A 24,007-nucleotide genomic window follows, 5' to 3' on the forward strand; every position below is an offset into this window, starting at 1 on the left:
CTGGTGAAAATAAATAAGTGAAATGGGTATATATTTGGTTTTTGTTAAGTTGCCTAATAATTATGCACAGTAATAGTCACCTGCACACACAGATATCCTCCTAAGATACTAAAACTAAAAAAGCCCCACTCCAACTTCCAAAAATATTCAGCTTTGATATTTATGAGTCTTTTGTGTTTATTGCGAACATAGTTGTTGTTCTATAATAAAATGAATCCTCAAAAATACAACTTGCCTAATAATTCTGCACACCCTGTATTTGTAGGAAGACATCAAATCGGTGTCTATTGAAGACTGTAACTCAGGCTGTGTGATTATCGTGTGTGTGTGCAGGGAAAGATTTGTTTGGTTCTGAGCCATTTGATCCGTTCACCTGCGGAGCAGCTGACTTCCCTCCAGATATTCAGTCAAAGCTGGATGAGATGCAGGTGAGCTTCTGTCTGTATGTTAAACTGTCAAATTACGTCTCCTTTCTAAATCTATCTAAAGATAGTTCAATAGATTGTAGGATTTTGCTCTTCATTGTCACAGTTAAAATACAACCTCACTTCCAAACCAAGTAAAACATGCCCATTGAGTTTGACTGCAGCAACATGTCTAGAAATGTGTAAATGGGAGCAAAAAAAGGCTGGAAAGGAAAGGAAAGGAAAGGAAAGGAAAGGAACTCGCATCACAGCTTTTTTAGACATATTTGTGGCTATCAAATTCAAGATGATCTAATATTTTCCATGAAGAATTAAAATGTCTCGTGTTCTGCATTTGATTGATTTTCCACAGCATCCCTTTATAACTGGTTTGTAGATAAAGTTTCTGGTTAAGCAGGAAAACAATTTTTTATGTTTAAACAGAGATTTCTGTAAAATCCTCAGATGACAGGAAAGCTTTTTTTCTTTTATTTAAACCTGCTGTTGCAGCCCTGATGCATTCAATACAAACTGGGATTATTAAAAAAAGTCTGTTGTGTATCTCCAAGCTTCATTTTCGTGCTCCTTCACGTCTCCTAGTGAAGTAAAAACATTCTCAACATTCAGATCAAATGTCTTAATTTAATAACTGGATGTTCAGAAGTAACAATAACAGTGTCCCCTAAAATCTGAAAACAATAAACTTCATGTTTATACATCACTAGAGTCCTGTTACTGTTGAGCAACCAGAGATGGAGGTTTCTCTGCTTGACAAGGGCGGTTTTAGCTGACCTGCAGCCCAACAGGTGGTTCTGATCCAGTCCATCTTTATGTTTGAAATTCAGCAGGAAGCTGCCAGCAGGCGGCGATGTTTCTCTGAACTTCCTCCTCTCTGAATAACAGCTGAATGTGTCTTGTTCTTTTCCTCTTGTAGCGCCAGAGATGGTTTGTACTCTTTCCTCTCTTTTCTGTGTTGTGTTTTTGTCCTGCATGATATAAACCCTGCTGCACGCTCTCCTTCTTCTGTTTTTATTTATTAATCAACAGACCATGTGGCTTTTCTGACTAGGGTGAGCAAAAACTGCTTTATTTGGGTCCAAAAAATGTTGAACTATTTTATCATACAAAATCCTATCAAAACATGGTGTTTCATCAGCTCTTTTTACATTAAGATGCATGTCATGGTGTTTCTGATCCTGCATGATGACCGAGCATGTTTTTCCTTCCCTCTTAACCTCAGCGGTGCACAGATCTCCAATTTCCTCTAATACAGACATCACTCAGAGATCCTGTTTATCAATAAAGCTGTAGCTTTAGAGACTCAAGTGTGCACGGTCACTGAACACCAGCTGTCATCCTGCTTGTCCTTCCAGGAGGGGTTCAAAATGGGACTAACCTTAGAGGGCACCGTTTTCTCTCTGGACCCGCTGGACAGCCGCTGCTGATGCCGAGAAGATTCCCCTTTGAGGCAGACTTTTAACTCGTTTGTATGAAAAAGTGCCAAAATCCACTCCACAGTCGAGTCAAGATGTCACTCTTTTCATCTTGAGGTTTATATGCATTTGCATTTAGATTGGTTTTCAGTATTTCAAAGTAAACTCAGATCCACGATAGAAAAGAGCTATTTTTGTAAAAAACAAAAAAAAAGAGAAGAAAGTACTTCTGGAGGGGTAGTTTTGAGTACCTTTGCTTGCACATGCAAGATGTAAATAGTCGAGTAGGTCCGATGGTACACTCTGTGGCAGATTTTCATACGTGTACGTGCACCTGTTGAATTCTGTATTGTTGACACATTCCTGTTTGTATGCCCCAAACAAGGCGGCAAAAAAATAAATGGAATCTGTATCATTAACTTTCCTCTAACTTCACTTATCTTTGTTTTTACTCCACATTAAATCCCACCTTATCTACTTCATTAATCCAGACTTCTATCCAGACATTTGAATGATTTTTTTTTTTCATCTTTTCTAATTTCTCTCATTTTTTCACATCTGACACATCTGGGTTACCATTTCAGTATTTACCTTCTTTGTCTCCTCATTGTCCATCCATGCACAACTTTTCCCATTTTCATTTTTTGGTTTCATTAACTTTGCTGTTACAGTTATTAAAAAAACTCCTTGTGGAGAAAAAAAAATATATTGTTCATGTGTGACTTTATTTATCTGTTGATTTCTATCCGGTTTAATACTTTTATAATTAATTGATCCCAACAGAAATGACACATTTTACTTTCTTCTAATTGTCCCAACAACTATTTCATGAATTTTATAAATTAGTCACAGATCAGTGATCAGGTGGGAGAAACAGGAAATGTGTTGCCATGGATGCGGTCGGTCAGCAACATTAACCTCATTTTTAAACTATACATCCATAAAGTACAAGATTACTTTGTTTTCGGGGCGTACTCGGGTAGAATAGAGTCTGAGAGCAAAAAAGAAAAAATGTTTTCAACATCATTATCTTGAAGTAATAAATGTCAAACACTTTTCTAAAAGCTGCCCAACGAATTTTAAACTTAAGCAGAAAAAGTGAGGAGATTTGTGTTTGGTTTGATTACTTTTCTCCTTTAATAACACCAGCTGGTGTTGCATTATACAGTATTAGAAAGCATGATCAGTCACATTTACAGTGAGACAGAACTAGTAAGGATTGTTCAGTGGAACAAGAATCACTGTTACACCTGCCCCTAAACAATGTGCCACAACCCAATTAGCAAAAATGACATCACTAATTGCTGTTGCAGTGATGTAGGAAGAACCTCATTGCTGATGTTGTTGCAGCAAAATGTCATGCTAATTGCTAACTATTCACACTGAAGCATATTTGTTGTACTTGCATCACCTGATGCGAAAATGTATCTATACTTCCTTTGACTTAAGATATAATTGGATTACCAAAAAAAGTTTAGAACAGACTTGTTTTTTAACCTCATTCTTTATGTTGGGAACATATTTCGTTGTTGGTGTAATTGTCTATAAATGGGAATTCCACCAGGGGGCACACTGGTCCACTCAGATGATCCAGAGCATCTGGAGTTGAAAGATGTGAACAACAAAGGAGACAATAAAGGAGGTAAGCACTGTAGATCAGAGATCCCCAACGCCCGTCCTCAAGGCCCCCTGTCCTGCAGACATTCAGTGTTTCCCTGTGTCAACACACCTGACTCAATACCTTGTTAGCGGCTTGTGCAGAGCTTGTCAGAGCCGTTTAATTTAAATAAAATGTGTTGCAGCAGGGAGACATCTAAGACCTGCAGGATATTGGGCCTTGAGGACCAGGGTTGGGGACCACTGCTGTAGATGGTATTTTTGGCCTCTAAATCAAGTTGGTTTCTTCCCTCCTTTACAGGTTGCCTGCATGTTGCCTACACTACATTTATTTTAGAGGTCTTGCGTAACTGTCACTTCACATGAATTCAGGATATTTGAAGTAGAAATCTTGCACATGATCACAAAATGAAAGTATATTCTCATCCTTGGAAGCTGAAATGATTCTGGTTAAACTGCAGCAAGGTGAAGCATTAAATGAAGTCGCCTGAAACAAAAACCACCAGAGAGAAGCATTTTTAATGTTTTTTTTCAAATGATAAAACACCTCTACTTTCAGTGTGGAAAGTCCGCTCCTCATCTTTCTATAACCTCAGTTCCAAAGAAGCTGAGACTGAAAAGTAAATAAAAAAAAACAATGATTCACAAATCTCATCAACCCATAATTTATTCCCAGTAGAACATAAATAACATATCAGATCTTGAAACAGACATTTTACTATTTAATAGAAAATAGTTCAAATATTCATACAGTTTCTAATTTCATCAAATAATCAGGAGGAATGTCTTTGTGTTTGAGACAAGGAAAAGCTCCATCATGCAAAGAAGAAGCATATGAGAAGATGATCCAGAAACAACGCCATCTTCTCTGGACCAAAGCTCATTTATAAGCTCTGAGGCAAAGTGGAAAACTGTTCTTTGGTCAGATGGATGAAAATGTGAAATTCTCCTGGAAAGCATGGGCGGCGTGTCCTGCAGACTAAAGAGGAGAGGGAGCATCCAGCTTGTTATCAGTGGACAGGTGAAAAGCTGCATCTCTGATGGGATGGGGCTGCATTAGTGCCTATGACGTGGGCAGCTTCCACATCTGTGAAGCTCCATCAATGCTGAAAAGTACATGGAGGTTTTAGAGCAACATCTGCTCCCATCCAGACAACGTCTCTTTCAGGAAAATGCAAGACCTGCTAAAACACATCCTGCATCCATCACAGCAGCATGGCTTCACAGGAGAAGAGTCCAGCTGCTGAACTGGTCTGCCTGCAGTCCAGACCTTTCACCAATACACAACATCTGGAGCATCATGGAAGCAGAAATCCAGCAACCAAGGTCCAGGACTGTGGAGCAGCTAGAATCCTGCATCAGACCAGAATGGGACGACATTCCTCTCCTAAAACTCCAGCAACTGGTCTCCTCACTTCAATGATGTTTACAGACAGTTGTTAAAAAAAGAGGGGATGCTACACGATGCTAAACATCACCCTGGAACTACTTTTTACAGACGAGTTACTGCCATCAGATTCACAACCAGTTCATATGCTCCATGAAATGGTCAAATGTCTCAGTTTCATCATCTGATATGTTTTTATGTTCTGCTAGGAATAAAATATGAGTTGATGAGATTCATGTTTTACACAGCTTCCCAGCCTCTTTTACAGATCTATAATAAATATACTGAAATTTGAACCACAAAGTTGCTTGAAGACATAATCGTGAAAAACAAACTCAAGAGTTCTGATTGGAAACAACCTGGAAACTGGAGACAAGTAGATAATTTTTTCTTTAACTATGAAAAAAGGAGTTTGTGTGCAGAATGAGCTACTAACCAAAACTACAGCTGAATTAATTTGACAAGAGTTACGGGGGATAATCAAGCATTTAGTTTAATTTGTTGCATAGCAAGAAATACAAAGCAAACAGCCACTCAAAGCCATCTTGTTCTATAAAACTGATTATAAGAAGGGTTTCAAGAGCATATAAGTCCAGGATACTGCGAAGGGGGAAATGGCATGCATTTAAAAAAAGGATATTTTGTGCTAGCTGACCATACTGACGATGAAGGAATAAAATGTCACCAATCACCACACACCATCTCACTCCTCCCTCCATCGACAAAAAGATCTTTATTTGCATCCCCAAACCCTGCCCTGTACCACGGGCCTGGAAGAAGTGCACAAAGATCACACAACTTACAAAACAGCACCTTGGAATGAAAAAGATTTACATGTAGTGTCATTGTTTTCTCAGTTCGGACGAGGTAGCTAACACTGAGTTATCAACAGACCTAATTGTCCTCGCGGTCGGTCCAGAGTTCAGAATAACTGGGAAAAGACATCAGATCTTTGACTATGCACCTCTGAGCAACCGTTTCTCACCAATAGCACCACAATTTATTATATTTAAAAATACTAATAATCTGCAAATCTTTAAAAGAAAATGAAAGAAAATAGCATGACGGGATACTGGACACGGCTTCACTGGAACTGTTCTGGGCTTATAAACAGCAGTTTTAAGTAACATTTGAAATCTTTTAGATTCTTTGGCAGCGATTTTTGAAATTAATTTAAAGATTTTTGGATCTTCACAACGCCTGAAGCTTAAAGTCAAACATACACAAGACAACAAAGGAATGATTCAGAATTTTTGCCAACTGGTTTTTGGAAAATCCAAACATTCATACTAACTTACAAATCTTTGATGTCTTGAACTGGGTTGAAAGGCACAATAAATATCTTGCCACAGGGCCAGAATAGTCCCCAGTACTGGTATGTACAACGTGGCTGATCGTGTCAGCTGTCAGTTCAACAGTCTCAGAAATCTCCCTCGCTCCATCCCTGCTGACGACTTTATAAGAAGCACACCGGTCCGATATCAATGCCAAACTCCTGATCTCGGCCACCAATGTCCACAGGGGCCATATCCACAATGGGAAGTCTTGCAGTTTTCTGTGTCCTGTACTCAAACACTGTCTTTCCCCAGTTGCCATTTGCTTGCTGTGAAAGAGAGACAAACAGATTAAAGATAAAAACATACACAGAATTTCTCAGTGTTAAGCTGTTAAACTATGTGGATGAATAGGGATGTTTTGTCCATTCAGTTAATTTTTTCCATCAAGTCTTTTTGGTCGTATTACTCACTAAGGGAGGATTTTTCTGTAAGAAAGTGTTTCTCTTGAAGAACTTTGGAATTCCAATTTTAGTTTTTCTTTATGGTCAACAAGACACCAGGAACAAATTTACTACAATTTCAAAAATGGTCTTCTCCCAAAAGACAGCTTTAATGACATTACAGATTAATATTTATCTCACTTCATTGCTCAAATCTTTCAGTCAACTTATCAAAATTTCCAAATATGTATGTATTTAAATTATTTCACACTTTAAACGACTATATGATTACACAACGATATTGTTTATGAATATGAACATATAATAATAGTTATTTTCCATACAATACATACTTTTTTCTCTTTAACATCAGTCTTATATATACTAAAGAATTAATCTGTTACGTTTTTATAATTGTTTCTGTATATTTTAATCTGGCACTGCAAAAAACACCAACATCAAAATCAATGCTGTTACTCATTTTAAGTAAATTAAGACTTTAAAATTAAGACTGGCGGCGTGGCTCAGCAAGGCTCAGCGAGGGTTGCCGGTTCGATCCTCGGCCAAGTCGTGTTCATGTCGAGGTGTCCTTGGGCAAGACACTGAACCCCTAGTTGCTCCTGATGGGTCGTGGTCGAGCGCCTTGCATGGCAGCTTCCGCCATCAGTGTGTGAATGGGTGAATGTGCTGTATACTGTAAAGCGCTTTGGGTATCCTGGTACAGAAAAGCGCTATATAAATACGGACCATTTACCATTTACTTTAAAAAGAGATGAAAAAACAGCTTCCCAAAATGTAATATATGGAAACCTCATGTGCATATTTTCTCATAAAAACAGAGCCGATCATGTAATCAAACAGGCATTTAAAGGGTTACAATGATTTGCATAATAGGTAGTTTTGATAGGAGAAGTTGATCAAAAGATTTTTTAAAAAGTGGACAAAATGTTTATGTTAACTGTTTTTGTTCCCACTCGTGACCCAAAGGTAGTAAATTGAAGCATCCCGCAATGATTAAAAGCCATTAAAACCAGTAGCTAAAACTATGAGGACCTACCCTGTTGTTTACTTCATGTTTTTATCACTAAAAACAGCACAAGTTCTGCAAGTTTTGTCTAGATGCTTTTTCATGATGAAGGAGAAGTTATTTTGCTAGTCAGATACAAAAATAGATGACTAGATTAGCTAGTTTAAAATTAACTAGAACTTTAAATGTTGAGAAATATTGACATAAGAAATTGCATTATTGTGAACAAACGAAATCTTAATCCCCACATCCCAGCTCTTAGGATCAGATTTACACTTTACTGATTGCAGGATTAATCTAATCTCACACAACAGTTGATGTGGAACAAGAGTGGATTAATGAGGAGAGAGTAGAGGATCATCACCAACATCTGCCTCATTTTTCACCTGCTACTTTCACAAACTTTACTGGAGATCTTAACAGATTAACACTGCTGTGACTGCTTATCATAGCCAGATAGAGTTACCCCTATGCTAGCATGCTAATGTTGGGCCAATCGTTTGGCTACTTCATCCACAGGATATGCCACCAGGTGCGTGCAAACTGCACAGTTTTTGTTGGTAAGCTAGTACACAGCTACAGACGTAAAGAACAGCCATGCTTGAATTTTTTTTTTTAAGAAACCTTTTTTAGTCCCTCAGTGGGGAAATTGTTGATAGCATTGTTATCTTGAGATTTTCAAAACATCTAGATTTTTTTTGTTGAACATGGTGGTGCCCACAGTCTTAGTGTTAGCTAAAATGTGGGAGCTAACACTAAATAAATCAAACATGAGGGTCTAGATGCACGGAGCCATCCGAGTATTGGAGAGAAATTGTTAATCTGATTTCTCATAATCAGACTACTGTTGTTATCCCCAGAAATCAGGTAAGAATCAGATTTTGGGGCTCAGTGTTTATATAGGAGGAGAAAAACTACAACGACTGCCTTAAACTTCCTTAAAGTTCAAGAAAGCCACAATTACAAATAAAATAGATGCTAATCACTAATTGTTGGTGTTTTTTTAAGTGCCAGTGTATAGGTCCTTAGAAGACAAAGGAAAGTTTAGGAAAGTTCAGGCTTTCCTAAACTTTCCTGAACTACATTCTGCTGAATGTAGGAATTGAGCAGAATGACACATGCTTACCTTAACTTGCTAATATAGATTCTCACCAACTGCAACAATTACATTAGGTGCTAATCGCTTATTTTAGCAAAATTAAACATCTTAGTGGTTTGATTTCCTTCAAAGGACCTCAGCCCTGTTTGTTCTGTTATCGTTAGGGTTCTTTGGTTCATTCAGTATGGTCTGAGATCCGTTAGTCAGCAGAAATATCCCAAAAACTTCTTTTTTTTTTTTTTTTTTTTTTTTTAGGAAATATTTGTTTAACTTTATTTTCCCTCCATCATTTGAGTTTGGCTAGAAAAAACATTTTTCATTGCTGTAATAAACTCAGATCTCAGAGCAGAGAAATTATACTTTTGTGTCCTTTTTCTCACATTGTTTACCAGGTCCTTGCTGTTTTTGTAGAAAATGTTGGAATAAAACAGACCACTGCCAGCTGTAGAGAAGAGTTTGGATAAATGAGAGGAACTTACTGAGCAGGTGTCTTCCACCACCATGTATCTGAAGCGGTTGTTTCCTTCGGCTTTGAGTTCCAGGTCATTGGAGCCTTTGAGGATCACAGCTTTCTTCAGATCACCAGTCTTGGCGTCCATGTAGCCCACAGAGTTCTTGCAGTGGTAGGTGATGGTCTGGGCAGCCTCTTTGGAGAGCAGGCGGATGAAAGTCATCTGCACCGTGACAGAGTTTGCCGGCTGGTCTCTGTTCCCGTATGTGAACTAGAAACAGAAGTACAGCATGTTCTTACTTTCAACTACATTATCCGCCTTCCTTCTTATTGATAATCATCCAAAAGTTGGCGCTCACATGTGTCCCGCTGTTGATGTCGGCTCCAAACCACACAGGTTTGCTCCTAGAGGCGCTCCACCACACTTTACGGGGTATGCTGGGTGGGTTGGCAGAGATGCAGGTCTCTCCAGTGTCCATGTTGCAGTGAACCTTGATGGCATCCTCTGCACTTCCCTGGTTTGGATCCACCCAGTACTCGCCTACATATGAAAACCATCAGGTTGGAGAATAACTTCCATGTTATTCTGAAAATTCTATGACAGAAACCCATTTATTTTAAGTTCCCTGAGACACTCACCGCTCTGCTTCATGGGGTAGCATCTCTTCAGGTCATCACAGGTCCTGGCTGGGTGTTTCCTGCTGCCGTCTGGGCTCTTCATGCTGTCAATCTGGCTGCTGAGGGCCTTCAGGGTGGCCTGCACGCTGGGGTCAATGGACACTATGGTGGAGGAGTTGCTGTTGGGCAGAGCCTCGTCCTCACTGAACTCAGGAGGGGGAGGGGGCCCAGAATCATAATCCTGTGGGCCTCCAAACAGATCATCCATCGCCGCCATGGGAGGTCCTGGCGGACCAGGAAGGCCTGGGGGTCCAGGCTCTCCAGGTGGGCCCTGTGGATTTGGTAAAAAGGCTTCTTTTTTATTTTTCCATGTTAAAAGTCCAAAATTTGCACAGCTCAGAATAAGATTTTTCTTTTTTTTTTTATCTCCTTACAAACATCTGTTTAAAAGATGTTCAGCTCTTTAACGGCATTCTCATCCGGCTGTTTGCAGAAAAACTTTATGAGTCCTGCACGCTCTCTGATCTGGATAATGAGACTGTACCTCTGGTCCAATTTCTCCACTGAGTCCACGGGTTCCTGGAGGTCCCATTGGCCCCGGCTGACCCATGTATCCTTCCTTTCCAGAAGGTCCAACAGGTCCAGGAGGCCCCTGAATCATATTCCAGCAGAAAGTTGTTATCCTATAACGTCTAATTTAGAAATCACTAAAAAGTATGTATATAATTTACTATAATTTATTGTTCTGCATGAATACAGCTGCTGAATCTAATATAAACATATCGTTTACCCTCGAGCCGCTTGGTCCAACAATTCCTGGAGCTCCTTGTTCACCAGTTGTACCCTAAAGACAAGAAAAAATGTTTATTTGTCTCTTTGGCTCACATGATGGCAAGGATCTATCAGATAATACTGAAGCATGAAACCACATGCAATGGTTCGATTCCTCAGGGCCAGGTTATACTTGCTGTGTAAGCAAGTGATCCCATCATCGTTCTGCTATGTTTTTGTATATAGTTGCTGCGAAATGACAGAGAACGGTGCAGCCAAATCACTTGAGGTCACTGCTGGTAGCAGTACACACACCCCTGGCCAACAGTTTACTAATTTGTTGCCAACTGTTAAGGCAGCGACCTCTTGTTCGTGATTTTGTTCACCTCTAGTGTTCAAGTCAATATTCCAACCTGCACATGTGACATATTACCTTTAACCTTTAACCAGTTCTCACTCCCTGCATGTGTCAGGAACCCTTTGTTATAATTTTATTATTCCTATTGGTCGTTTAGTAGATGTTCAATAGATATTCTGCACCATAGCACCATTTAACTTACTGGAGGTCCAGGAAGACCCTGCAGACCAGTGAAGCCTCTGTGCCCCTTTTGCCCTCTCTCGCCATGGTCACCCAGGTCACCTTTATCTCCTCTTGGTCCTTGGGGTCCCTGAAATTAAAATGATTCATCATATATATATCATATAAAAAAAACTTATTTTCTTGCTGTTTTACACAAACTTAAGCAGACATCAGCATGATGGAGACTCACTACTAGTCCTCTCTTTCCAGCTGATCCAGGTGGACCCTGAGGTCCTCTTGAGCCCTGTAGATGAGCAGAACCGTGAGGAATTCAGGATCATAAAGGAAAAAAAGAGAATTATCCAAATCCCTAAAACTGGTTTGGATCAGAACAGCGTGTACCCAACAAAACACCCACAGGGAAATTGAAAATCCACTTACCGCCTCTCCTCTTCTTCCTGAATCACCCGTTGCACCAACAGGACCAGGAGGTCCAGGAAGTCCCTGAGGACCAATCAAACCCTCTGGACCAGAATCTCCTCGGTCTCCCTGAAATTTAGCTCCTGTCAGTCACTTGTGACACGAAAAGAAATACCAAAGAAGTTCTGATGCTTTCCTCTCACCCTTTGTCCAAGAACACCATCCTTTCCAGGTGGTCCGTCAGAACCTGCAGGACCCTGAGGACCAGACAAAGATCATGCTTAGACCAGCTTCTGAGTTGTAGCCTGGCAACCAGTTTTACACAAGTACTTACAGCAGGACCAGGATCACCACGAGGTCCGTTAGCACCAGGAACACCGACGGGACCTGAGGGGCCTTTATCTCCAGGTGATCCTGGAGATCCCTGTTTTCCTGGTGGACCCTGCAAGATAAAAACTGGTGGCTCAAAAACAAACACAAGTATTAACTACAGCAGAGAACCTGAAACTGGACTTCAGTGATACCAACCGCTGGTCCAGGAAGACCCGGCATCCCACGCTCTCCTCTCTGACCGGGAAGACCCACAATGCCTCTCTGTCCTGTAGTTCCAGCTGGTCCTGGAGGTCCATCAGGACCCTGAAACCAGTAAACGCATAACATTTACATTTGGTTCTTTCAAAAACCACAAAGAAGAAAATCCATCCAAACAGCATCAGTTTACCGTGGGGCCATCCTCTCCAGAGTCCCCTTTGTCTCCTGGACTCCCTGGTGGTCCTGGAGGTCCATGTTCTCCTTGTCGCCCAGGAGGTCCATGATCTCCCCGAAGTCCAGCAGGACCTTCTTTTCCTGGAGGTCCCAGAGGTCCAGGTTCTCCCACTGGACCCTGATGAGAGATGTTGCAGATGTAAAGTTTATTTATTTATTTATTTTTTCCCCCAAAATAAGAAATATAATTTTGGGGTCATCACTCCTGCTCCAGAGTGATGCAGAAAAAACTAGCCCATGCGTTTGTTACTTCAAGAGTCAATTCAATTCAGCTTTATTTGTATAGCACCAATTCACTCAGGACACTTTAAAGACAAATCAGTTTGAGCGAATTCACTGGGCTCTAATCGCTATTTATACAAGCTGATTCACAAAAATAATAGTCTAGCTAAGATTGGAGTGCTGCATTTCCTTATTACTATTATGTCCAAAGAATACTCTGAAAATCCAAAATGCTACAGTAGCCAAGATCATATTTCTCCAGGTTTATCTTCCCATAGGCTCGCTGTTGAATCCAGAATAGAACTAGGCCTGTCGCGATAAGCAATAAGTCAATTAATTGAACGATAAGAAAATAAGAGCACGATAAGTTTGCCGGCCGCGATAATTTTTTTTCGTCCCCCCTTTACCATAGACTGTGTATGACAATAGGTTTCACTATGGAGTATTTCGACCAAACGCTCTGGTTTCTTGCGGAGTGATCTCTCTAGTGTCACACTTGACTGCAGCATGTTGCAGCACGAGCCGGTAAGCCGCATTTGTTTTGCACGGCTGCCAACACGCAATGGCCGTGAGACTTGCGTATTTAAGTGGCTTCTCACGCTCTTGCGCTAAACCTCCGATTCTCATGCTGAAATATGTAAATAATAGATGCAAGCATCTCCTCTTTTATTGTTTCGCTGCTTCCCACATGTAAGCAGAACACACACATTCTAGCTTACGACGTCAGTACAAAGCCCCCACTTCCTGGTCTACCGTAATAACCCCTGTAATCCGCAGGCACATTACGCAAATAGAATTAGCCTATATACTACCGTATATGACAAAATACACATTAAGAGCAATGCCGGCTAATCGAGAGGTTTGGGAGGATTCCCAGTGGGCCGCATAACTTTTGGGCCGGTGTCCCGGCGTATGTGAATGTGGTATCCCAGCTAACTGCTGGGTTGTAGTTACTTATAAGGCCAACAGAGGGCAGAATGACTTTGTTTCACAAGCAGTAGATTTTGAAGAGCAGAAGAAGAACACGGGTTTTTGTTCGATGTAAAGTGCTGAAGTTTGGTTCGTCATTAAAACCGGCATGCTTGTCTACTTGTCTGGAGTTTATTTGAAGATGCAACAGTGAAAAAGGCGCTTTTATTTATTTAGTTTATTGACCTTTGAAAATGTGTACTTGCATTATTACGGCATATGTCACTATATTAGTTGAGAATGGTCTCAAAATGACACATTAGCGCTCTGCGCAATATTATCGTTTATCGCGATAATTTCTGAGAAAATTTATCGTACAGCTAAATTTGTTATCGTGACAGGCCTAAATAGAACTTAAAATTCTTCTCCTCACATATAAAGCTCTTACTGACCAAGCTCCATTGGATCTTAAAGGTCTCAGATGGAAGGGTCCCAGACTGGGTATTCTAGCACCTTTCCCAGTTTTTGCCTGTGGACACGCAAAAAATGCGTACCATTCTTGACCGAGCCGGACCTCTAGATTAAAATTAAGCTTTTGTCATGCCTTTAGTGATGCTGATAACGATGCTGATGACGTCCCATTATGCACGAGCCCTTCCGTCCACTTTTATTTCTTTACTCTCCATACTCTCCATTAGACATTTTTGTTGTTCTTTATCTTTCTCAGCAGATATTCCTGGCATAGCGTTATGCTGCTTGATGCAATCTGTTGGTTTCCTTAGCTACGTGAATATTGTTGTGAACTGGTTTTGGTAAATTAGATTAATGTGGATCGTAAAATAGATTTGTTTTAATCGGATTATAATTTAACTTAGTTTAATGTAAAGATAATGCAATGAAATACAAAACACATGCTGTGCTCCTCAGTTATAGATGATTCCTGCTCCAAATGATCCCTGAACACCATCCCAGCATGAACTGAAGAAGACATCTTAATTTTAGCCTGCCTGTATGCTCACACAAGCTTAGAGCGGTACTTACTGGTGGGCCTGGTGGTCCAACTCTTCCTGCAGATCCAGGGAAACCTGTGGGACCCTGCAAGCAGGACATTTTCATCACTCGCATCAGTCAACTAACTCAGTGGAATGAACCAAAAGTAAGCTGATCCAACTTCTTACCGGTGCACCCTGTGTTCCTCTTCCTCCTTTTGGTCCAGCAACACCAACTGGCCCCTAAAAACAAGATAAACCAACACTCTAAATAATTTCTCAACAACGCATCAGCACGTAAAACTGTAGCATCTCTGAAATCATGTAATTTATTTATTCTTGAGACTCACAGGAGGTCCATGAGCACCAGCTAAACCCTGCGGTCCTGGAGAACCAGCATCTCCTTTCTGGCCTTGCTCTCCAGGCTCTCCCTTGACTCCAGGTTGGCCATCAGGACCCTGAAAAGCATTGTTAACATGAACAACCTGTGTCACTATAAGCTACAAATACTCAGTATGTGTCCGGTCGACTCACTGGGGGTCCAGAAAATCCAACAGCACCAATTGGGCCAGGATCGCCTCTCCCTCCCTGAAATAATAAGAACTCATAGTTGATGTACTGTAAACCAGTAAACATAGTCAAAATGATTTAATTTGCTTGTTGGAAACACTGGTCAAGTCTACGCACAGGCATTCCTCTTGATCCTAGAGGTCCAGCTGGTCCTTTGGGTCCAGGTTCTCCCTGTAAAGAAGTCCCATGTTTACTGACAGCCCTCAGCATAGTTCTTCACTGAGTCTGTGCTGCTGCATTAATCTGCATTAATCCAGTAATTTTGTGTTTGTAAAAGATCCGTCTTCAACATGACACAAAATAAAGAAGTCTACCTTCTCACCACTAGGCCCAGCAGGTCCTAGTGGGCCAACAGGACCGGGGGCTCCCTGTAGATAGTAGAAAGGGAACAAGTTAGGACTCTGCACTCATTGTTTATGGTTTATAAGAACACAGAGAAATCCATTAGCATAGACAAGCAGGGACAAGCCTTAAGCTTGCATAAGTCCATCACCAGCAAAGTGTAAAATGAACTTTGTTCAGAACTAAGCCAGGGAAAAATGTTGGCAGGAAAAAATGATGTTTAACTTACTCTTGCACCATCGTTTCCAGGTGTACCTTCTGATCCTTTCTCACCAACAGCTCCCTAAACAGAAACAACAATGAAATGCAGAAAAAGCCTCCAGAAGCAGAGATCTGAGTCATGGTTTGAAAAGACATACACTAATTAACTTTCTAAAATCAGTTTAGGATATTCTCAAAGATGTTTTCAAACTTACTCTGTCACCTTTAGGCCCAGGAGGACCAGAGATGCCTCTTTCTCCTGGCATTCCCTGAAGACCAGGAGGACCCACATCACCCAGAGCACCAGTTGGACCAGGGTTGCCCTACAATGACAAACATCAGGGTTAATCTGAATCAGCCTGAATCACTCCAAATTTTTTCTGTAATCATATTCCATGGTAGCTGATAGTACCTTTGGCCCATCTGGACCAGGTGCACCAGGAATTCCCTTAGCGCCCTGCAGACCAGTTGGACCCATTTCTCCTCTCTCCCCAGGAATTCCACGCTCCCCCTAAAGGATGGATACCATCAAGTGATCAGGATCACTGTCCACTGCAGACTCAGTGACGTAAATGAAAAATGTCAGGCTGAGGTTTACCTACCCTTGGTCCGATTTGACCCACAGGACCCAGTTCTCCAGGAATTCCCTGAAAGAGACACGATTTGATTTCACGTGTTGAGTCCAAACAATGTAAAATCATTGCAAAGAATATTTAATCACTATTGGACTCACTTGGTCACCTGGTTTACCAGATTCTCCTGGAGGGCCTTGATTTCCAGGCAAACCCTACGAAGAACAGAATGTGAGCATCAGATTTTGTCCCTTCACATTAACCCTCTGTGACTCTATGACATGTTATGAATCAGCTGAAAATATTTCTTCACCTGGAAGCCGTTTACACCTGGTGGTCCCTGCTCTCCTCTGTCCCCTGCAACCCCCTTTGAAACGGGACAATCATTTGTATCATTTTGCACCAGCCAGGAAAGGCTTTTAGCAGTTTTTGTGTTGCAGTAGAAATTATATACTTACAGGTGGACCAGGGGGGCCAGCAGGGCCAACCTCTCCATCTTTTCCTGGAGGACCCTGTTAAAAAAAAGTGACAAAACTACCTATGAATACAGAACTAACTGATGATGTTTGTGGAACAAGAAGATGACTTACACAGATAGTAACTGAGGTTTTCATGTCCACTTCCATATTTATTAACCAGACTTACCCTTTGACCTGGCACTCCTGCAGATCCTTGTTCACCTGTCTTTCCTGGGTCACCCTTTGAGAGTAAAACACTTGCGTTAACACTCTGATCTGACACTAAATGCATTGGTTGAACTAAGTCTCCAGGCTTACATTGAAGCCTTTAGGGCCAGGTGCCCCCATGGTTCCTGCAGGGCCTCTGTTTCCAATGGACCCCGCTGGGCCGGGACGACCGTCCTCACCTGGAGCACCCTACATAAGAAACCAGACTTTGCTTTAATCTGCGAATGTTTTTTGCAGCCTCTGTGGTTTGGGGATCAGTATCGGACAGTATCAGTATCTGGTTGATTACAGTTTGCAGTTTGTGTCACTAGATGTCACTAAATACTACACACATAATCTTTAAAATATTGTTTAAATCATGACTAAGCAGTGTAACCTACCAGCGGTCCTGGCTTTCCCTCTGCTCCCTGGACTCCTGGGGTACCAGTGAGACCCTACCAAAAAAGTAATTGAATCATTAGTATTTGTTTAAATATCTACTCAGATGTGGTTATCATATTAAAATGTAGCTCACAGGTAAAAAACAACAACAACCAAAAAAATCTAACTCATTTGTTACCCTTGCACCTGGAAGACCAGGCTCTCCTAGACGCCCTGGGTCTCCTAGAGAACCTTTTGGCCCTGGTGGCCCAGAAATGCCCCGATCTCCTTGAGCACCCTTTTAAAAAAGACAAAACAGTTCCTCCTTACACTTGACATTTAAATAATAAACAAGATGCTGTATATTAAACAGACTGATTTCAAGAATCAGAAAATAAAAATAAACTCCACCTTTGGTCCTGGCAGGCCATCAGCACCAGGGAACCCTCTGTTCCCAGGAGAACCCTGAAAAAGGATGATGTAGATTATAATTACATTCACAAAGGAAACAACAGTTAAACTGTTAGTCTGATTCTCCACCCCTCCTATAGTTACTGTTAGACAGCAGCAGGAACTGCACAGAGCCAGATAGCAGACTCATTTTGGCTCAGTATGGTTACTGAGTTAGGCACCATCATGTGCTCTGCAGGCCAGACATGACCAGGGGGCAGTAACTGCTCTGTTATGAGTTATGATAAACACAGATTTTGGCCACATTTTGGTGGATCTGTGATGTGGGCCAAACTTTCTTTGTTGTCTGCCATCCCAGGCAAATGGATCTTTCTGCTGTGAGGTGATATTATTTACTACCATCAGTGTGTGTGTTATTTTCAGACAGAAAAATGTATTATTTTTTTCTGTCTGAATTGATAATGAAGTGGACACCGGCCCTCAAAGTATGACTTTGTTATGAACGCATGTCACAGATGGAGGAAAGTGCTGACTCACTCTTTCACCAACGGGACCAGGAGGGCCAACAGAGCCAGGGTCTCCACGTGTTCCTCGCTTTCCTTCTTCACCCTGGGGACCAATCACTCCCTGGGATCCTGAGGGACCCTAAGAAATGGACACACAAACCGAAATTCACATTTCCCTGTTATTTCTGTGCATGTACAATGATTTCCAATGAATGAAACATAATTCTGAGGTTTAATTTTGTATTAATTCATTTTTTATTTAAATCTTACAAGCTCTCCTTTGGGTCCAGCCTCTCCTTTGAAACCAGGGACACCAACATCTCCCTTTGACACAGAAATGGAAAAATGTTTATTACTGTAAGCTATAGTTTTCAGGATTGTCTAGCAACTTAGAGGAAGGATTCAGTTAAAACTTAAGAGTCATACCAGCTGTCCTTTGATACCAGGCTGACCAGTGCTACCCTGAGGACCTGGTGGACCAGGGGGTCCAAGATTCCCACCTTGACCTTGTGGACCAATGTTACCCTGTAAAGAGAGAGCTGTGTTTTTGAGACATCTGTTTATTTGTTTAATTAAAAGAGATTTTGCCTAAATTGAACAACTGTGTACAAACCACTGGTCCTTTGGAACCTGGGCCTCCATCTGTACCCATGGGTCCCTTTGAAAACAAATAATGTCATGTTATATTTGGTAATAATATTACTGCCTTGTAAATGTGTTTCATGTGACATAAGATATTACCCTGATGCCAACTGGTCCAGCTCTACCCTGGTGACCAGTCTCTCCTCTCTGCCCCTGTGGGCCTTCTGGGCCCCGGACACCTGTGGGGCCAGGTTGTCCCTGTGGAAGTCAATCACCAAGTACATGAAATACCGAGCGATGTGATATATTTGAATTTGAAAGCACTATAAACACTGAAACTGATCATCACTGAGATATCCAACTCATAAAAAGAATCTATGCAAGCTGTGTTATTTTACTTACCTTCATGCCTGGAGTTCCTGGATATCCAGGTGGGCCACTGAGACCCAAGGGGCCCTGTTAACCAAAAGAGGAGACAAGACACCATTAACAAAAAGTTGTAACCACCAAAATGTGCATTGATGGAGCAAATAGGAAAACATAGTGGAGGAGCAGATATAGTTGATCATGGCGACTATGCTCTGTCTGTGGTTGGGCTTCTATTTGCTGATCAAGCAAATCTGAAGTAGTCTTCAGATGGGTTGAAGTGAGTAAACTCAGCTGCATGTCATAATTCAGTAGAAGAAGTAGTTGACCTAATCAGAAACAAACCCAGAGGGGGAAATACAACTGCAATGGATACCCACAAGAGGAAAATTAAAGAGTCCTTCTTCATAAATTAACTTTCATACAGAAGTCATGCTTGAAAAAACCTTTTTATTGTTTGTTTTGTTTTTTCTCAAGATATGGCTTATTTATTTTTAAAAACTGTGACAAAACTAAGAGTAGGCCTGTCACGATAACAAATTTAGCTGTACGATAAATTTTCTCAGAAATTATCGCGATAAACGATAATATTGCGCAGAGCGCTAATGTGTCATTTTGAGACCATTCTCAACTAATATAGTGACATATGCCGTAATAATGCAAGTACACATTTTCAAAGGTCAATAAACTAAATAAATAAAAGCGCCTTTTTCACTGTTGCATCTTCAAATAAACTCCAGACAAGTAGACAAGCATGCCGGTTTTAATGACGAACCAAACTTCAGCACTTTACATCGAACAAAAACCCGTGTTCTTCTTCTGCTCTTCAAAATCTACTGCTTGTGAAACAAAGTCATTCTGCCCTCTGTTGGCCTTATAAGTAACTACAACCCAGCAGTTAGCTGGGATACCACATTCACATACGCCGGGACACCGGCCCAAAAGTTATGCGGCCCACTGGGAATCCTCCCAAACCTCTCGATTAGCCGGCATTGCTCTTAATGTGTATTTTGTCATATACGGTAGTATATAGGCTGATTCTATTTGCGTAATGTGCCTGCGGATTACAGGGGTTATTACGGTAGACCAGGAAGTGGGGGCTTTGTACTGACGTCGTAAGCTAGAATGTGTGTGTTCTGCTTACATGTGGGAAGCAGCGAAACAATAAAAGAGGAGATGCTTGCATCTATTATTTACATATTTCAGCATGAGAATCGGAGGTTTAGCGCAAGAGCGTGAGAAGCCACTTAAATACGCAAGTCTCACGGCCATTGCGTGTTGGCAGCCGTGCAAAACAAATGCGGCTTACCGGCTCGTGCTGCAACATGCTGCAGTCAAGTGTGACACTAGAGAGATCACTCCGCAAGAAACCAGAGCGTTTGGTCGAAATACTCCATAGTGAAACCTATTGTCATACACAGTCTATGGTAAAGGGGGGACGAAAAAAAATTATCGCGGCCGGCAAACTTATCGTGCTCTTATTTTCTTATCGTTCAATTAATTGACTTATTGCTTATCGCGACAGGCCTAACTAAGAGGTCTTTCTCGGGCATGCCTGCCTTAGGCTACTGTCATAGTCTGATAGTCTGAAAAAATGATCACATGACAACAACTTACTTTATGATTGCTTACAAGATTATTAAAGTTTCCAGCTTTCTATTTTACATTGTTTACTCGAGATAACGAGTTAATTATAATATTATCTAAAAAAAGATAACAGTTTATTTATTTTTGAAAAGTATGATGAAATGCAGAGGTTTTTGATAAAATTCTGAAAATTTGCCTGAAGTCAAACAGAATATGACATACAGTATTGTGCCTATAAAATTAGACATAATGCATGTCTTATCTTACTGGTAGACTGACCAGTTCCATCAATTACCAATGACATTACATGATAGCCGCTCATTTTCTAGCTCACATTGATCATGTTGTTATCTCAACAAAACACAGCTTATCTTGTAAAAAGCAGTTACAGTAGGTGAAAAAAGGCTGATTTCTCAAGATAATGTGAAAAATTAACTAGTTATCACATGAAAACGAGCTCATGCGACTTTGCAAAGTTATTCCAGCTGATGCGGCTGACATCATCAACAAGATATAGGTGTTTGCAATGTGATAAATAAAGATGAGATAATAAAGAAGCATAATTCCATTTTTGAGAGGAAAACTGAGGAAGGCATGTGTGCATTACTCTGGGCAGAACTGACGAACGAATAAAGGAAGAGAGTCAAATTCTGCTGTGGTCATCCAATACTAATAAAGTTGAAAAAATGAAAATGGTGGAGAATCAATACTCCAAGACTTTAAACGGTTCATGATTGGCAGCCTAAATCTTTTCCAATCAAATCCATCTTAACATTAGAGACTATGATGAAAAACACAGTATTTTATTAGTATTTAATTATTTCTCTTTGTTTGTTTTCATTATTTATTTCCTCTCCATGTAAAATATATGTATTGTTTTATATTAAATTGTAAATAAAAAAAAAATAAAAAAAGGTTATGAATGTTGGCTTACCATTGGACCAGGTTTCCCGAGATTACCAGGTGGACCACGCTTACCCTAAGAGACAAAAATTAATCACTAGATAGCAGACAGATTAATGTTTGTACTTACTTCTACAAATTACAGAACTTCTGAAAATAAAATATTCATATGTGTAAAATCCGACTATTATTTCCACATTCTGGTCAATAGTTAGACAAAAATTACGTGCTTACTGCTATACCGCCAGGTCCAAGGCGCCCTCTCTCCCCAGGCATCCCAGCAGGACCCTGATGACCACAGATAAAGATAAATTACAGCTGCTTTCCATTTAAACTTAAGAATTTTATATAATTTCAGATCAGATGTTCATGTTAAGCTCCTGCCATTCAAGGTAAAAGCAAAACAAGCTCAGAATGTCTGTGTCTGAAACAATGAACTTACCATGGGACCAGGTGCTCCCATTTGACCTGGGGGCCCAGTAGCACCCTAAAAAAACACAGGAAACGAATCCGTTTACAGAATTAGTACATGTTATTTTATCAGGCTCCCCTTAATCAACCAATCAAACAAACCACCAGACCCACTGAGGCTGATAACTACGTGATAATTTCACATTTCTTCTGTACCTTGGATCCAACTGTTCCGGTTTCACCTTTTTGGCCAAGTGGCCCAGCATGACCCTGTTCACATGAGAGGGAAACAAAACCCCAGAGCAAATCAGTTTAATTCACTTTAGCAAAAGATTTCTCAATGCTTGATGCCCATTTTAGATAATTTCCTTTAATGTTTCATACTCACTCTATGACCCTTCAGGCCAGGAGGCCCAGGTGTACCAGGAAATCCTCTAGACCCCTAAAATATATGACATGAAGGAGCATGATTAGTTATTACTCATGGAGATCCACAATAAAGGACAGGAGATTTGGTCTGTGTGGGTTATGAAGCTGGAGAAGCTTACTGCTGATCCGGGGAATCCAACTTCTCCAGTATTTCCTGATTTGCCTGATTCACCCTGTGGAAGGACGAAGCATTTACACATTACTTAGTTACTACATAAAAAGGTTTGTTGTGAAAGTGGGAAAACTGCTTACTGATTCTACACCTGGAAAGCTACTCAGGACTGTGACTTATTTAACTTTCCAACTGATTACAATTTTGGCTGATTATGGAGAACCATGTGGTACAAATTCTAAATTTAATGCTGCGTCATTTAGCCTCTGAAGTCCAAACTCGTACCTGGAAAATAACGTTGCAGATGAGAGGACCACATTCCAGTTGCATGTCGGAAAACCAGAAGGATTTGCTCATTGTTCTTGCTAATCAAATTAGCTTTAATGAGGATTTTGCTTTACACACAACATAGCAACATGCTCATAGAGGTCAGAGGGAAAAAACAAAACCCTTAAGGTGCTCTTTGGTACAGTGGTAATGATGTGGCAAAGAAAGAAAAAGGTGACCAGGTGTATTATTAGATTTGTCACCCTGATAAAGGCAGTGTCCCACAATGCTTTGGTTCATATTGAACTTTTTCCATGTATTAGCAACTTTTTATTAAAGGGTTCTCAATTTTTTACCTCAATAGTGCTTTAGTCACTTTTTTCTTTTATGTAATGTATTGGTTTAATGAGACACAAACTGATAAACATTTTAATAAATTGTTCATTATTACAGATTTCACCACAGTTTTTTACATTTTGTCCAGGGCGGCCATGTTGAATTTTAATTTTAGGGTCTGGTATGGTTGCTCTGACTTTCCAACTCAAAAATACAACTTTAGGAGATGTTCCAGTTGATTTTTCATACTGAGAATATGGATGTTCTGACTTCAAAATTTAAATGAAAATGCACAAATGTCTCCAAGTCTAAAGCTATACCTAAAGACAAAGAAATTACTCACATCTTGCTAGATCAAGCTAGCCATTATCACTGTTTTGCTTACAATCAGCATAGCAACATGGTCATTGTTGAAGGTTGGTCAGAGCTATGATTGACTGAAGGAGAAAAAAAATCGATAGAAGTTCTAATAAATTGTTTATTACTACAGATATCACCACATCATTTAAAACTTTTGTCCAGGACAGCCATGTTAGATTTTGAGATTAGGTCTGGTGTGGCTGCTCTGACTTTCCAAGTTAAAACATAAAAAATAAAAAATAAAAACTCAAGAGATTTCTTTTTCCAAATTTAAATAAAAGTCTTTTTTTCACTCTAAAATTGTACATTAAAAACAAACTGCTGACTCACATCTTCTCCCGGTTTCCCTGGCGGGCCCTCTGGTCCCCTTTGCCCTGGTGGACCCTGACAAACACAGTCACAATTAAAAACTGTGTAGTTTAATCAAGAAAATCCTCCTTTGTGCATGCTGTAAGTATTTTTCTGTATCAAAAAAGCAGTCTGCTGACATTATTAAAATTCATGCAAATCACAATTTTTGTGTGAGTAATTTGGCCAAACACAGAAAATTACAATAGAATGATGTTATACCATTTGTCCAGGATCACCAACATCCCCAGGAGGTCCTTGTGGTCCTGGATGACCCTTTAAAGGACAGTTAAAACATTAAAAAAATAA

At 40.4% G+C, this 24,007-nt stretch overlaps 2 protein-coding genes across 9 annotated transcripts in view; one reads left to right on the forward strand and one right to left on the reverse strand.

The window, feature by feature from the left end:
- gulp1a (GULP PTB domain containing engulfment adaptor 1a) overlaps nt 1–2,540 on the forward strand; it is a 121,837-nt gene extending 119,297 nt beyond the window's left edge. For 6 of the 8 annotated variants that reach the window (XM_042001482.1, XM_042001486.1, XM_042001488.1 and 3 more), the window contains 2 exons: nt 334–428; nt 1,778–2,540. In XM_042001482.1, coding sequence (XP_041857416.1) covers nt 334–428; nt 1,778–1,849 — 167 coding nt within the window. In that variant the 3' untranslated portion in view covers nt 1,850–2,540. Of the gene's footprint in view, nt 1–333; nt 429–1,338; nt 1,350–1,777 lie in introns of all 8 variants that reach the window. The other 2 variants (XM_042001487.1, XM_042001489.1) reach the window with 1 other exon arrangement.
- Nucleotides 2,541–5,316: 2,776 nt separating this feature from the next.
- The window catches only part of col5a2a (collagen, type V, alpha 2a), a 59,194-nt gene continuing 40,503 nt past the window's right edge, over nt 5,317–24,007 (reverse strand). Inside the window, exons 10-54 of the mRNA XM_042001477.1 lie at nt 23,921–23,974; nt 23,681–23,734; nt 22,395–22,448; nt 22,235–22,288; nt 22,063–22,116; nt 21,878–21,922; nt 21,670–21,723; nt 21,467–21,511; nt 18,982–19,035; nt 18,739–18,837; nt 18,611–18,655; nt 18,424–18,522; nt 18,268–18,321; nt 18,029–18,136; nt 17,492–17,545; nt 17,280–17,378; nt 17,101–17,154; nt 16,811–16,909; nt 16,680–16,733; nt 16,493–16,546; nt 16,348–16,401; nt 16,196–16,249; nt 16,065–16,109; nt 15,875–15,973; nt 15,678–15,785; nt 15,491–15,544; nt 15,234–15,287; nt 15,037–15,090; nt 14,884–14,937; nt 14,700–14,807; nt 14,539–14,592; nt 14,402–14,455; nt 12,186–12,347; nt 11,993–12,100; nt 11,799–11,906; nt 11,668–11,721; nt 11,486–11,593; nt 11,295–11,348; nt 11,085–11,192; nt 10,544–10,597; nt 10,298–10,405; nt 9,775–10,084; nt 9,495–9,676; nt 9,164–9,406; nt 5,317–6,444 (exon numbers count right to left, since the gene is read on the reverse strand). Coding sequence (XP_041857411.1) covers nt 6,298–6,444; nt 9,164–9,406; nt 9,495–9,676; nt 9,775–10,084; nt 10,298–10,405; nt 10,544–10,597; nt 11,085–11,192; nt 11,295–11,348; nt 11,486–11,593; nt 11,668–11,721; nt 11,799–11,906; nt 11,993–12,100; nt 12,186–12,347; nt 14,402–14,455; nt 14,539–14,592; nt 14,700–14,807; nt 14,884–14,937; nt 15,037–15,090; nt 15,234–15,287; nt 15,491–15,544; nt 15,678–15,785; nt 15,875–15,973; nt 16,065–16,109; nt 16,196–16,249; nt 16,348–16,401; nt 16,493–16,546; nt 16,680–16,733; nt 16,811–16,909; nt 17,101–17,154; nt 17,280–17,378; nt 17,492–17,545; nt 18,029–18,136; nt 18,268–18,321; nt 18,424–18,522; nt 18,611–18,655; nt 18,739–18,837; nt 18,982–19,035; nt 21,467–21,511; nt 21,670–21,723; nt 21,878–21,922; nt 22,063–22,116; nt 22,235–22,288; nt 22,395–22,448; nt 23,681–23,734; nt 23,921–23,974 — 3,825 coding nt within the window. The 3' untranslated portion in view covers nt 5,317–6,297. The remainder of the gene's footprint in view (nt 6,445–9,163; nt 9,407–9,494; nt 9,677–9,774; nt 10,085–10,297; nt 10,406–10,543; nt 10,598–11,084; nt 11,193–11,294; nt 11,349–11,485; nt 11,594–11,667; nt 11,722–11,798; nt 11,907–11,992; nt 12,101–12,185; nt 12,348–14,401; nt 14,456–14,538; nt 14,593–14,699; nt 14,808–14,883; nt 14,938–15,036; nt 15,091–15,233; nt 15,288–15,490; nt 15,545–15,677; nt 15,786–15,874; nt 15,974–16,064; nt 16,110–16,195; nt 16,250–16,347; nt 16,402–16,492; nt 16,547–16,679; nt 16,734–16,810; nt 16,910–17,100; nt 17,155–17,279; nt 17,379–17,491; nt 17,546–18,028; nt 18,137–18,267; nt 18,322–18,423; nt 18,523–18,610; nt 18,656–18,738; nt 18,838–18,981; nt 19,036–21,466; nt 21,512–21,669; nt 21,724–21,877; nt 21,923–22,062; nt 22,117–22,234; nt 22,289–22,394; nt 22,449–23,680; nt 23,735–23,920; nt 23,975–24,007) is intronic.

The sequence above is a fragment of the Melanotaenia boesemani genome, chromosome 12 (genome assembly GCF_017639745.1).
Source record: "Melanotaenia boesemani isolate fMelBoe1 chromosome 12, fMelBoe1.pri, whole genome shotgun sequence".
NCBI classification, from domain to species: domain Eukaryota; kingdom Metazoa; phylum Chordata; class Actinopteri; order Atheriniformes; family Melanotaeniidae; genus Melanotaenia; species Melanotaenia boesemani.